The 16009-nt window shown below is 33.1% G+C and overlaps 1 protein-coding gene across 2 annotated transcripts in view; it reads right to left on the bottom strand.

The window, feature by feature from the left end:
* Nucleotides 1-16009, bottom strand: part of LOC108967402 (solute carrier family 25 member 36) — a 30358-nt gene that overhangs the window by 1333 nt on the left and 13016 nt on the right. The window contains exons 2-6 of one of the 2 annotated variants that reach the window (XM_018930786.1): nt 5491-5686; nt 5267-5337; nt 5037-5168; nt 3892-4165; nt 3612-3829 (exon numbers count right to left, since the gene is read on the bottom strand). In XM_018930786.1, coding sequence (XP_018786331.1) covers nt 3612-3829; nt 3892-4165; nt 5037-5168; nt 5267-5337; nt 5491-5686 — 891 coding nt within the window. Of the gene's footprint in view, nt 1-3611; nt 3830-3891; nt 4166-5036; nt 5169-5266; nt 5338-5469; nt 5687-16009 lie in introns of both variants that reach the window. The other variant, XM_018930785.1, reaches the window with a different exon arrangement.

The following is a 16009-nucleotide window of genomic DNA, read 5'->3' as shown; positions in this document are numbered from 1 at the left end:
AATAAACTATTTTTCATGATTGGTAAATTTTATATACATTTTCATTTATTTTTTTATTTCCCTTTTTTTGAGAAGCCGCCATTTTGTCAACAATTTTTTGCTCACTCCTTCAATTTGTTACTATATTTAACATTACTTTAATAAAATCTGTTTGGTGTTTTAATTTCAGAGGATTCATTTCAGAGATATTACCCTCACCACAAACGTCTTTTTTGAGAGGAGCTCCCGGAGATCAGCTCTAGTTTCTTTCTACATAAATATTTTTACTAATACTAATTCTTAAAATTTAGTTAAAAGATACCATAATATGGAAAACTGTACACAACCCTATGACAAAAGACTAAATGTAGGCAACGTTTTTTTCTGCGCTCAAACGTGAGTTTAATAGTATACATTTAGGATGCAAATATATAAAGTAGACCATGATTTTTATTTCGGTGTAAAATTAATATAGTGCGATGGAGCAAAATCTGTTCACAATCGTTTTGAAAAAAATTCAGCTTTATCGGGATGAGTCGAGCAAGAACGCGTTTCATACCCAAAACATCCAACAAAATTATTCGAACGGACTCGCGAGAGGTGTCACTTGCCACATCCTTTTTTTTTTTATTTATTAGTTTCATCAGTTGAAGAGGTCGAAGGTTGCCCAGAACGAGGCATGTCCTCAACGATATCTCGACCGTCTTAGAAGACTCTTTTGAAATCTATTTTCATAGCTGATGATATTTAGAACAACCAGAGTGGAAAGTGCAGTAGGTTTAAGCAAATAATAATAACAACAAAAATATTCACGAGTTACTACTATTTACATAACTAATAAACAAACTCATTAAAGGTTGGCGAAATTCCACAGGGTGTTCATAAAAACCAGTGCAAATTGTGTGCGCGAAGTTCTACACGTCAAATACATTTTTGCGTTTTTATTTAAACAATTACTTAAAGTCTATTATAATTTAGCAAACAAGCTGAAAAACTAGAATAAAAAAAAAATATTTAAAAAGAAAATAGACTTTGCTTAGAATATTGTACTTTATGACGAGTAAAAATTCTAATGCGTCATTTGACAACAATAAAAATAGCAAATAAATCACTAAGGGACATAAAAGAATTTGACAGACCGTGTGAAGTGGCGCCAACATGTACATATGTATATACATATGTCTGTGTGTGTGTGTGTAAAAAATGTTTGCCTTATATTTCATTGAGATAAGCAAATTAAAAATAGACACATCGTATTGTGCATGTAATTGTACAAGGAGAATATTTGAAATACATACATGTATGTACGTAAAAGCACTGCAATGCTGACAGAGAAAGCATTTCGTTTCTTGCAATGATAAATATTAGCAGTCGAGGTCAGTTGTTGGAGAATTTTATTTGCAATTTGGTCATGGAAAAATAGCTTTTATGAAGACATGTGGGTATGTTTAAAAGACAGCTAAATATATCATATAGTGTTAAAACACAGACTACTACCTCGCAACATTACAATGGACTACAACACGTGCGGGATTTGCAGACAAAAAAGGACAGAGACCGAAATGCGTGAGTGCGAAGTACAAGCTGTCCGAAAGGCTCGAAAATTCTGCGAAAAGATGCGGCGACCAACTGAAGGTTTCAAGACCGGAGCAGCTCCTCCAGAAGTGGTCTAGTGACTGATACCCAGATCATACTGAAATTATGGAGGGAACACTTCTCCAGCCTGCTGAATGGAAGTGAAAGCATAACATCAGGAGTTGTTGAACCTGATTCCCCAATCGATGACGATGGAGCAGACGTTCCATTGCCCGACCCCGAAGAAGTTCAAATAACAATTGACTGTCTGAAGAACAACAATGCGACTTATTTATTATATTTTACACATATGTACAGTGGTGGCCTTATAATTAGAAACGATATGCTAGAAAAAATATAATCACTGTATATTTTTTTTTAAAACGCGTACTGTAAATTTCATTCCCCGTTATTCGTAGTGTAGACTTTGAACGTTATTGTTAAATAAACACGTGACTATTTGCTGATTGGTTATTGAAAAAATTAAAATTATTTCCCGGTTTGTGTTTCTTGGCTGGCCACGTAATTAGAAACGCGCAGTTCTTTCATCCGATTCTCGGATTTTTTTGAACTTAGCGACAAAGTGAGTATACTTCAATTCAACAACATTCAATTAAAAACGTTTTAATTATTAGAATGGCCAAAAAAAAGTCATGTACTCCCAAAATGAGAGATCAGAGAGTCATGTACTCCCAAAAATGGAATTTGGAGCTATTCGTTTGTATATAAAAAAAAAAAAAAGAAATTTGAAGTCGAAAAAACCGTATAATTTGTATGACGAGCAAAAACAACCCTTTCATGACTTCGCGCGAAATAAAGAGTGAAGTAGCATAAGAAATTAATGTAGAAATCTCAGCTCGGTGTTTACAGGAGTCGGCACTTCGTGGGTGCATTGCGTAAACAACAAAACGCTTGTATCAAAAAAAAAAAAATGTTAAGAAGCGGTTGCGATTTGTAAAGGAAATGCTGAAGAAAATACCCAATACTGGAATAGAGTTCTCTGGAGTGACGAATCTAAGTTCAATTTAATCCAGTCCGACGGAAAATCGTATGTAAGACGTCCTCCCAACATGGTGCTGAACCCCAGGTACACTGTAAAAACAGTAAAACATGGTGGCGGATTTGTTATGGTTTGGGAGCCTTTTCCTCTAGTGGTGTTGGCCCAATTGTGCCTGTTCAAGGGATAATGGACAAACATCAATATAACAACATTTTGGAGAATGTAATGGAACCATATCCTTTGAGAATATGCCAGTCCATTACATTTTTCAGCACGATAATGACCCTTAACACACTTCAAAATTAGTGAAAAGCTGGCTTTCGGTTAAAAATATTGATTTTTTGGATTGGCCTCCGCAAAGCGCTGATCTCAACCCAATTGAAAACTTATGGGCAATTGTAAAACGATGGTTCAACAAAGTTGGAACAGTGCAAACAAGCCAACAATTAATCCAAAGTTTATCGCGAAAGCTAAAAATGAGGGGTATCCAACAAAATACTAAAAAAATTTTCAATTTTATATGAATATTTTTATGTTGTTAAGGTCGCTTCTAATTATATGACTAAACTGAATTGGTGTTTACCTCATTTTGTTAAAAACAGAATTAATGTTGTTGTTGTTGTTTTTTAATGAGAAACTCAAATAAAATGTGTTACTTTTTTGATTTCAATTTATAGTTTTAATGTGGCAATCTAAATTTCTAAAATAAATTAAGAAAACTATATGCAGTAAAGTCGTTTCTAATTATAAGACCACCACTGTATATCTATTTTATAATATCTCCTTCAAGGTGTTATAAACTTCGTGGAAATTCTGGGGCATCAGAGTACGAAAAGAAAACTTAGAATATTATATTGTTCCCACGTCAGTCGTTTCTACATAACCAGAATGGAGTCGGATTTAATAGCGACGTAGTACTGACAACTCAGTAGCATTCCCCAAAATTAATTGCAGAATATTTTCTGCCGCTACAACATCAACAATAGCAACAACACTCACTACTAATACTTATATTAAATAATTTTTAAATTTTTCCATATTTAATTATTCGACTTACCGATAAAGTCCAGCTCTACCCTCCTCTTTCCACACAGTCTGCAATGTTTGGAAAAATGTGTTATATTTATTGCCCTCCTCACGCAGTCTTGTGCGTGCCACCTCATGTGGATACGCAATACAGGATGCTACAGTCTTTGAAACGGCACCAGCCATCATGAATTCCAGAAAATCCTTCGACGACTTGACATCTTCGTGACGTGAGTTGCGCATTTCAATCTGTAAAAACGAAATAAATATATTAGCAAAAAATATGTACATTATAGTGAACGCCATCTTACCAGTTTCGATTTGATAAACTCGTAAATGACAAAGTGTATCATTGTCTCACATATGCCAAAATAGCTGGCTGTAATGCCTTTGTAGAAACCGGCAATGCCGCCTTGTGCATACACTCGATTGATGCATTCTCGCACCGTCATTTGCACTTTCGAATTGTAGTCTAGCTGCAAGCGCGTCTTTACAAACCAAATGGGATTCGTTAGTGTAGAGGAGACAAAACCAGCGCTCGCTGCACTCATGATGTGCACTTGCGGTGACTCCGTTTGTATGTAACTGCAACAAAATTGTGCGAAAATAATATTTTTCTTAATTAACGTATTAAATTTGTTTGTAATAAGCAACTTTTACCAGTGGTAAAATTAGTGAATCGCTAAAAAACTGTGCATAGATCAAAAGCGGTGAGAGAGAGGTGTTTTCGTGAGAACGTGACCCACACGCCATACTGCATTGTTGAAGAGATACATTAATTGTAGTGGCGGCGATAGTTTTATCATGATATTTGGACCTACGTAAACGAGCGAGCAGCTTTTGTCGACTTAGTAAATTATCGAATCGAGTGCACCTTTGAAAAATATAGACGCAAATTGGTGCTCCGCAGTAAATTTCAACTGGCAACCACGTGTTCGTAGCCTTTTTCTGCATTATTGTCTATCGATTAAATATTTGTATTTTCCTAACATTTTCTGCCAATAATTTATGTATTTGAATACGTGAAATTTTTTAGTACTAGTCCAGTAGAACAAAACTGCGTATATTTTGCTTTATTATGAAACGGTGTAATAGATAGAAGGTGTTAAAATATTTAGATAAGAAAGCATGCGAAAGCCCTTAGCAGCTTGCATTATGGGATTTGGGAAAATTTGTTTATCAAGTGGTACTAAATCCATATCGAAAATGGTATTTTATTTCATTAAGATTTCCAGAAATATATATTTTAAAATTTTTTTAAATTTTTGTGCCGTTGAGATATAAGCCAAAAGATGTACATACTTTAAGAGTTATTTATAAATGCTGCGTGTGCAATTTTTTCTACTTGACCAGAATTAAATGACTTGTCTAATGCGAAAAAATGTATTTTCAAACAATTTTATTTATGAAGCTGCGTTTTCAGTGTCGAAAAATATAAATAAAATAGGAAACTCACCTTAAATTATTCAAAAAGTTCTTTGTCTGTGAGTAAGTGCAAAAATATACCGCCCGTGATGGCGCTACGCCAACGAGATTTGGGCCCAAACCTTTGAATAGTGCACGTGGACCCTCATTTTGTACTATGTACCTGGAAAAATAAAATAAAAAATTATTTTTAACATTATAGTTAAGTTAGATGCAGCAAAAAAGAAAAAATATTTATATCATACTTTACTCTATACTTACCTCAAGCACTGCATGATGCTCATTGACTTTGTGGAGGTGGATGAGATGCCGCAATGTGAAATAGCCATGATCTGTAGTCAATATAAGAGTTTAAAAACAAAAATGAAATATTATTTTCCAAAACTGTCAGTAATTGTTAAATTTTTGCTACGAGAAAACTATGAAAATAGAAATATTGAAAATTTGCATAAAATTGGTACTACCCTACGCACACCCCCAATCACCTGTGGCTGTGACCTCTTACGCAAAATGGTTGTGCTCAATTTACGACGCTGTTCGGGACGTAGCAATTCGCTAGCGCCATTGGTGGAACCGGGCGGTTCGAGACGTGTGGGTCCGAGAAAAGCATTGGAACTCTGTAAGCGTGTCTTAACCACTTCCAAGGGGCATGTGACGACAGCACCAACTGTGCCAGCAGTTCTGAAAAAAAGCAGAAAAAATAATAATTATTATAATATATTGTATTATGAATACATTTATACACATACAATTGTAAGCATATTTGCGACAATCAGCGAATGAATGAAGCAAGCGCATAGGACGTTCAATTGATAGTGATGCAAGTCTTGCAAAATAAACAGGAGGCTTGGTTATGTACAAAGTATACATACAAATACAAATATACATGTAACGCTTGAGCGTCACGCCATCCGACAAAGTACGTTTAAATTCTCGGTTGTTGGCAGGAAGACATTCTGTCACAATTTTATTTGATTTGCTTTTAAAAATGTCTTTATAAATAACCAAGCGCAATTGACGTGCGGCTCGTCATCACCGATGCATTTGAGCGCCAAGCGAAGGAACGAATAGCATTTTGTCGAGCAGAACCGCGAATAAGTGCTTAGTTTGCCATTTACAGTTCATCTTTCGCAGTTCTAAATTATTTACAAAAATGTCTAAATATTTATTTTATTTTTAATTTAACATCTTTGTTATGGAATATTAACGTTTAGGTAATATAGTAACGAAATTGTTTATTTTGACAGCAAAAATTTGGACACGTCATGTAACAGCAAACAAAAGAGTTCGAAAAAGGTAATCAGGAGGATTATCTTATGACGACCATATATTATACTAGAAAATTATGTGGACGAGAAGAATTGCTGTGAAGTGCTATAGTTTAAAAAAAAAAAAATAATAATAATATTTTTATAGTAACTTTTTTATGATCTGTGACACATTTTATGCATTTTTCTGTTACAATATATGTCTACTTTCATTTAAACATTTTATAGTAATTATTTTATAGCATGATAATTTTTATAGCAAAATAAACTTAGAACGGGAATATATTTTGATCATCATTTTATGGTGCATTACACCTTTTTATACTTTAAGTTGCAATATATGTATGCTATAATTTAAACCTTTTATAGTAATTTTTTATAGCATTCTAATTTTTAAAGCACACATTTTAAAGCATGACTTATTTTAATATATTGAATAATTCTGTATCGCAGATAGTCGCACGAATAAAGTATATTTTGATGCATTACACCGTTTTTGTGCTATAAAATATACCATGCTATAAAAAGTTGAAATTACAGATTACATATTTTGTAACCCAAAGAAACATAATGTTACAATATTTATAATATATATGCTATAATTTGAACTTTTTATAGCATGATAATTTTTATAGCACAAATTTTAAATTAAAATATGCCATATTTTTTAAGATATTGAATAAATCAGAATCGCAGATTACGACTAGCGTTTCCTTAAGGGTGTTAATTTATCAATTAACCGGCACTTGCTCGATTAAAGAGCTAATTTAGATGAATGAAAAGCGCAAGAGATCATGGTCTAAAAAGGGCTAAAATCACTCCGAGGACCTATTGTCACCAAAAAAGATTTTTGTTGGGATATAAATTTTAATCGTTTACTTTAAGCTTTTTTCCAACAATACCAGGATTAATTCTGAGTCTATTGTGATAAGAAATTGATTTCTCAATAAAAAAGAATTGATGAATAGAAAAAGTGTAGGATTCCACAAAAATAATGTGAGACCTCATATATGTAAGTTTAAAGACTCGCCGAAAGCTTTTGAAGCTGGAATGAGGTGTGCCATCATACTATATATTCTCCAGACTTGGCAAATTCGGACTGGTTCCGGTCTCCGCATTTATTTCAAATCAGGACATCAAAAACAACATAGACCAGTTTTTTGTCTGTAAGGATTACAAAATTTTTGAGATTGGTATCAATCTCTTGCTCGAAGCATGCCAAAAGGTATTGTTTTAAAATTGAGAATATTTCTAAAATTATTTAAAGGTAATTTTTATCCTGCCAGAAAACAAACTAACCAATTATAATTTATCATTTATCCATTATTGTGGTATGCAACCGACCACTGTGCGCATGAATGAATTTAATTAGTTTTGAAAAGTAAACAAAAGTAGTATATTTATATTTTCAACTCGCTTATCTCAATTAATACACATTTGCATGGTTTGGTCGATAATAAATAGAAAGTTCTAGTGCCAGTGAGCAAATAGTACCATAAAGAAGTGGCAAACAGAAAGTGAAAGGAAAAATTAAAGACAGAACAGTCGAAACAAATCATAAATAATAACAATATGATGTAAAAGTAATAAAAATATAAAAGTATTATGTAATATTTATACACATACATATGTACAAAATAAACGTATATAAAAGAGAGCTTAAAGTGCTTGAAAATTTATACTTATACACAAATAAAAAAACTTAAATATGAAAATTAATAATAAAAAATGTATTAAAATAGAAAACTGAAAATAAAATATACATAAGAAATAATTATAATAATTAATATAGGCTTTAAAGCCATACAACAAAAAACATACATAAATGTATTTATAATTCAGACCGAAATATGACGAATGACGAATAAATAAAATTATATTTTAAATCAATATAGACAGTTTAATAATAATCATAAGGCAAAATCAAGAAAACATTATCACCATCACTACCTCATCCCTAACGGAGTGGGGGAAAATCGAACAAGAGAGGAACGAACTGACGTGCCTCATTCGCACACGTTTTTTGTTTTGTTTTGCTTTTATAAAGAAAAATAAAACAACAAATAACAATAAAATGTAAAATCAACCACAAACCGACTCAAAGCAGTTTTGCCTGGGGTGACAACGGACGGCTACTGATAACCTCAAAATGTCAAACCGGTTTGACGTTTAGTGATAACAGCATTTAAGGAACAAATACCGGCTCAATGGACTTAAATCTTTCGAAAGCTTGGTCACAACTTGGTCTCGAAATAGAACAGCATACAGACAGACATACAGAGACGTATGTATACAGTTTGACGTAAGCTGACGTGAAAATATGGGATTTTATTGTGAAATTTTTGAGACAAAAAAAAAAGATACAATAATAACAGTACAAATGTACTGTAGATGTACAAATCGTGGTGGCAGACAGCTTATTGCAAAACGCATGCAAATAATATAAGCTGCGAGACGTTTGAAAAACACATGCTTTATTTCGAATTTTTTAAAAACAACAACAAGTCATATGAGTCGGGAGTAACTGTAGACTAAGTATTATTTATATGTGTAGGCATATATGTATGTAAATATGCTATTTTGTGCGCTTTCCTTGACTGCGATTAATTGAATACAATTTTTTCATAATTTTATTATATTTCAATAAATCATACGATTTGTGACGTCAGGTAATTTAATACCTATATGCATGTATATATGACAAATTAAGTGCATTCGCAATCAATCACATCGTTATGGCTGCAGCAACTGCCCAGCCAACAATGCATTGCAGTAAAATTATAGGAAAAAAAAATAATGCAAAAAATCCATGTACATACCTGGCTAAATTACACATAAAAGCGGAATGTGATATTTCTATGGCGCACTTGTAAATGCGCTTTCAGCACTACATACATCATACATATGTACTATATGTATGTATGTACATAGCTGCTGTGCAAGCTATTTACACTCAATTAATATAGTATAGCTATGAACTTGACTTGTAGCTTGGCTATTGTTAGTTTGGCGGTGCTGCACCACAGCCCACAATTGTTATTAGCTATCAGATTGCAAAGCGTGATTAGACTTCATACGAAGTATATGGTGTAAAAAACAAGTCTATTATGCATAATTAAGATAATTTAATTTGATTTACTTTATCAATGTACCTAAATCTGTGTATATAAAAAACAGAATATATGCGTATTGTGTTTATAATGAGGGGCATCATGAAATAGTACGGCGTCTAATATATTAAAAGCTGAGGGACTAGTTCGTATATATAAGAACGTACGGATGGAAGGACAGACAACGCTTTTTACTCGTCAGGTTAAGTTGTCAGTAGGGTAATCTGGTCTGTTTTTTTGACATTTTTTTTTCATAGAAATTTTTGTTCTACAGTAACACTTTTCCCACATATCATGAGAAATATCGTGGAGTGTATAAACAAATCTTTTCGGAATTTTTTATTGACATCTGTCGGAGAAATGGCTGGGTGAATGAGATGCGTTTTTCACTGGCGGACACGATACAAAAACCCAATTTATTATTAAAAAGTATATCAGTGGTTATCGTGCCTACTATAACCATGAAAAAATGTTGATACAGAAAAAGTAATTACCGTTTTTTTTTAATTTTTCTCCATGTTTTTTTTTCATAAATTTTGTCATTACATTGGTAATAAATTATAAAAAATATAGGGACGATAGTCAGACGTTGTGCGAACATTAAAAAAAAATAAGCAAATCGGTTGAATAGTTCGACCGGAATCATGTCCACCAGTTTAAAGTTTGAAGTGTGCACTCTGAGCGCTCCGAACGTCGAGCGGTATTATTATTTTTGGACCTTTTTAGAAGCTTTCAATGTTAGATCTCGACTTAAAATGCGTCCTTACGTCAGTAAAAGTTGCTGCGAATGGCGCCGAATCGACTCTCTACGCTGGCCATATTTTGTTTACTGCGCGCTGGACGCGGTATATTCGGTTGAATATTATCCAATAATGAATGCTGGGTCCCAAGATGGATGTTAGTACATGGTATATATTACATGTGAAAACAAAAACAAACTTATCCAGTTGAATTCAATACAAAAACCTAATTAAAGTAATATAATCGCTTAATCTTCAACCTTTTTTTTTTATACCAGTTTATTGAATTTATACCAGCTGTTTGTTCGATTCGCCAGTCTTTAAAGTGTACGAAATCGAATTCAACAATTATAAATTGAACTAAGCAGACGATATCTACACAAAAAAAAGTGAAAATAATAAGACAAATTAACTTAAAACACTTTAAATTGTTTGCTGGCGTCCAAATAGTTACAACAAATACACTTAAGCATGAAAATAGATTTTCGGCGAATAGTTTGCTAATGCAAAAAGCAAAAGAAATTAACAATAAAATGCAGCTGTTGTGCAATCCATGAGCTGTTACCAATTTACATAGTGCACAAAAGTGGCGATAATTGTAAACAAAAACAAGTCTTTTTTTAACTTAAAAATAAATTGCGTAAAAACAAACATAAAGTGTGAATTTTCAAACAACAAATGCATTTCGCTTACGTAAAATTTGCTAATTTGCGATTCATACAAAACAGAGACCATTAATGCTATGCATTCGTGTGCAGTACTGTTTACATGAGTCAGCTGTTCTGAGAGGAGAGCGTATGAATTTTGAGAATATTTGTAGTCTTTGTTCTTTATCATTTTTATAAGAGATAAAAAGGTTATATAATATTTAAAAGAAAAAGTAAATATATTTGAAGAATAAGATTTTTTTACTTATCAGATGAAGTAATGAAATTGTATATGTGAATGATTACATTAGGTCAATGTGACCGGAATAATTTTATTTTAAATTAAAAAATAATAATTATAATTAAATAATTATTGAATTTTAAAAACGAAAAATTAGCTTCGACTACACTGAAGCTTTAATACCTTTCACAGTTTGAAGTTTGCTTACAAAAACTTGATTCCGATGGTTCCGTTTGTATGGCAGCTATATGCTATATCAATCCGATTTAAACGATTTCTTCGAAGATTGTACCAATACCTTAGACAATAACTTATGCTAAATTTCGTGAAGATATCTCATCAAATAAAAAAAATTTTCCATACAAGCACTTGATTCCGATCGTTTGGTTTGTATGGCAGCTATATGCTATGGTGGTCCAACATGGATGCTTTCAAGATATGAGCAACTTCTTGAACAGAAAAGGATATGTGCAGAATTTCAGATCTATATCTCAAAAAGCGAGGGACTACTTCACGTATTTACAGAGGAATGGAAATTGTTAAATCGACTCAGATTGTCACGCCGATAATTTATATATATTTTATAGGATCTCCGACGTTTCCTTCTAGCTGTTACAAACTTCGTAGCAAACTTAATATACCATCTACAGGGTATAAAGAATAAAATTACATCTTGTCCGTAATGACAGGGCCTCATTGTCATTGGCGCCGTGTAGATGTGTTCCAATTAATGCATGCTTGTTGCATTACATTTTATAATACATTGAAAGCTTTTAAATGCACCTCAAATTCATTTAACTTTCATGCTTGCGAATTTTGACTCAAGCTATTAATATCCGCCAAAAGTTGATGAAATGCATTAATTACAGGAAAATATATTATATACACAGATGGCTCTAATTGTTTTGTGATTTTAGGTAATTGTAATCGATTGCAGCTGCTTGTAGCATGGTGGCGTCATGTGCGATATAAAGGGTGATCCAATTCGAGGTTCCCTACTTCTTTATAGAAAAAAAAACACAGAAACTTCAAATTGTATGGGGAATGTTTACTATCATTCGAAAGATCATTCTTTAGCATTTATTTTCGACTGGCGACAAATGGCAGATCTTGAATCTCTTCCGGTTGCTCTTCGTTCCAAATATGGAAAATTTGCTTGTTTATACTTGTATACCTATTGAGCCAAAAATGGGCCTCACCACTGAACAAAATTTGGCTCGAAAACGTCGGATCTTCTTGGAACTTTTCAAGAGCCCATAGGGCGAAGCGATGTCGCTTGGGAAGGTTCAACGGCTTCAGTTCTTGTTTTATACGATTTCAATTTAAGATCTCGACGTAAAATGCGCCAAGTCGTTCCGTACGTAGTCCTATCTGTCAAAAAAAAAAGAATATTGAAAAAAGTACCTCTACTTGGATCACCTGTTATAAATTGAAATTGCTAGCATTCAAAGGGGCTCAATAATAAAAGTATATGGTAATTTGCAGATTTATTGTTGACCGGTTGCAATTGTGTATATAATAAATTGTTAATGCCTTTATATATCATATAGTAATATATGTAGAATTACGTCAATACGTAATTGGAAATAGAAAAGTTTAATTTATTACGGGCAATTTACCATAAGTCTCGTTATCTTTTATGAGTGCGATAAAATATCAGTCAAAACAATTTCCTGGGCTCAAAAATTGGCTCGCTGAGAAAGATTTTCACAGAAATGTTGAAAGATCAAGATGGAAACAAACGCCTATTTTAAAGGTCTCTCAACTTGACACTAAAGAAACGGTTTCGAAATATAGGGCAAGATTTGCAGCAAATGTATTACTATACGAGTAGATGAAGGTTAGGTCGAATTATAAAATCATATTTTTATTAAATAAAATGTATGAAAGAACGTTTTATCTAATTTAGTTGGAAAAAAAAAATCCAACATTTTTTGTTAATTTAAAATTTAGAAAATTAGAAACAAAAAACCAAAAAATTAAACAAATTAGCACTGCATATAGCAATCCCAAAATGCAAACCAGCTCGGTCTAGAATTTTTTATTAACTATTACGTCAAAAATGACAAACAATTTCTTGGCATCTCAGCTTTATGCGCCTTTATTTATTGACCCATGATGTTGTGAAAGACCACAATGGATGCCTATCAGGAGCAACCATGCAGGTGGCGCATGAAAAACGTTTCACGTCAGCGGACAATTGCTGATGTGCGATTACAATTGTATTCGTTAGAAAGAAATAGAAGAACGCTAAACGGTGTCTAATCATAATTATTAATTTTTTGTTCTAATTCTAGTGATAAGTGTGTGTTATGGCAATTTTGACCATCAACTTTAAGCAACGGCATTGAGTGGAAAATATTTGAACAATTAGTTCATGCATACAAAAGGTTTTCGTTATCAAAACAGACATCAAAAGTAAAAAATTACTTTTTCATCACAATAAGTGTGGCAAGATAATGAATATATGGTTTGTGATGACTTATTCGTGAAGGTTAAAGTGCTAATTTCTATGACTGAAATTATAATCGGTCAAGAAACCTTACGAAGAATGCGTAAATTGTGATAACACTGAAGTCATTTAAAAAAAGAGAAAAAACGATAACGCGGCCACCGCGCACTTTACAAGTTACAGTTGTTCAAAAATGAATGAAAATAGTGAAGAAATTCACTATATTTTGAAATTTGTGTACAAAAAAGGGAAGAATTTCGCGCAAGTCCCCAAAGAAATGTGTGAAGTTTACGGAGACGATGCTGTATCAGTTCGTGTAGCACAACAATGGTCCGCTCGCTTCCGTTCTGGAAATTATTATAAATATATAAAACAATAAGTTAAAGTTTTATTAGAAATACGAAAAGACTTTTTCGACTACCCAATATTTTCGTATATAAAAGCGAAAAAAGCAAATATGTGTTCCTACTTTTACAGTCGGTAGTACAAATTATGCATCAATTTTTCCAGCAATGGACGTAATTAACATGTATTATTAACGCAACCCACAATAGGCACTTTCACTATTGAAACTAATGTCTGTAAACGGTCTGTCTATATGGTCAAGTCAAGAAAAGCGCAATGCTAACCGCTCTGTCTGTTTGTATGGCTGAATGTCCGCAATTAGGCGGCAAATAAGCGTAGAAAAGTTAAACACTGTTTATTTGTGTAGCAGAAATTTTACGCGTTCTTGGTCACAACACGCGATTTGTCACTTTTTTGTCATGTTTTTCCTTCACCGATTTTTTTCCCACTTCCAAAGGGCAATCACCAGGCAAATATACACACCTACTTAGGTTTTTTGTTCCATTTTCGTATATTTTTTGTTTTGTTTGGTTTGGTTTATGTTCATCCTTTGCAGTCATTGACAGCAAAACGTGCCGTTCATTGATTTTTTTCCAGTCCACAGAGCTGCATTGATTGTTTGCATAAAGAATTTACATTTCAGGATAACTCTGACATCGGTTAGAATCTTTCGATAGAGTTATTATGTATTTGTAGGTAGTATTTTTTTTATAGATATTTTAACTTAAATGTACTTATTTAACATAATGACTTTTTTTTTTGCATTTCTAATCATTTAATTGCCAGTCAATATTTATTGAAAATCCTGAGCATGTAGTTATCTTTACAAACTTAAATAAAGTATGTATTCTATAAAGTATGCAAGTGAGAATATCCTACACTCTTTGTTGCCTGTCATGTTTACTTTTTAAGTGTAGAGCAACCAAACTTTCCACAAATCCATTAAAGTGCATTTGTTAATTTCCGTTATTAGTTTCTATTACCGCTTAAGCTTTTCTTTCTTTTTTGTGTTTACCTTACTTTTCTTGATATCAGTTTCTAAACGTTTGTACACAAATTAATTTAATTGATTGGCGACATTTGCCAGCTTTTAATTAATCTGCTTGGCAGTATTGACAGCTGTTGTTAGTATGGGTATGGATAAGTAATTAAATTAGTTGACAAGCTAAAGGACTTGCGGATCGTTCCAGCACAGTTACAATTGTAACTGTTTTGCAAAAAAGAATGTAAAGCAATTTCCCTTTTTTGGGGGAAAAATACTGTAGACGCAGCTTAAGTGAAGTTGTTCGGGATAGCTGATACTCCGAATATATCAAAGGAACTTGTCGGATATATTGTAAATAAATATTTAGGAACACGAACACAGAGCGTGCAAAGTGGGCGCCGCGGGGGCTCAAAAGCCTTCAAAAACCACATTGAATTGATTGTGAGGATTGTTTAAAGCTATTCTATCCCAATAAAACCGAATTTTTGCGTCGTTATGTGACAATGGAGGAAACATGTCTCCATAATCCAATCGACAGTCTACGAGGCTGACTGTACATGATAAACCGAACCCAAAGCGTGGAAAGACGCAAAAGTCGGTTGGCAAGGTTACGGCAACAGTTTTTGGGTGGTATAATATTCATCGATTATCTTTAAAGAAGAAAACCATTAACAGCGACTATTAGATTGCATTATTGAAGCGTGGGAAGGACGAAATCGAGAAAAAACGGAAGAAGAAAAGAGTTCTGTGTCATAACATAACACACCATATCACAAATCAATGAATACGATATCAAATGGATTGTGCTTCGAATTTGCTTTCGCATCTACCGTATTCTCCAGTGAGTATTTCCTGTTCTTAGCCCGTAAGGGAACGCTTGCTGGAAAGAAATTTAGCAGCAATGAAGAGGTCATCGCAGAAACTGAGGCTTGACGGCAGTGTATCATATAAATGGTATTGAAAAATTTTGGTAATCATTGTACCACCCGCGAAGATAGTATCTATATTCAATAAAAAATCAAATTTATCAAAAAAAAAATATTTTTTGTTTCAGATGGTAAGGACTCTCTGGAAAGAAATTTAGCAGCAATGAAGAGGTCATCCCAGAAATTGAGGCTTAAGGGCAGTGTATCATAAAAATGATATTGAAAAATTTTTATAATCATTGTACCACCAGCGAAGATAGTATCTATATTCAATAATAATCAAACTTATC

The sequence above is a fragment of the Bactrocera latifrons genome, unplaced genomic scaffold (genome assembly GCF_001853355.1).
Source record: "Bactrocera latifrons isolate USDA-ARS-PBARC rearing strain unplaced genomic scaffold, ASM185335v1 scaffold_187, whole genome shotgun sequence".
NCBI lineage: Eukaryota > Metazoa > Arthropoda > Insecta > Diptera > Tephritidae > Bactrocera > Bactrocera latifrons.
This window is presented reverse-complemented; position numbering and strand designations above follow the sequence as displayed.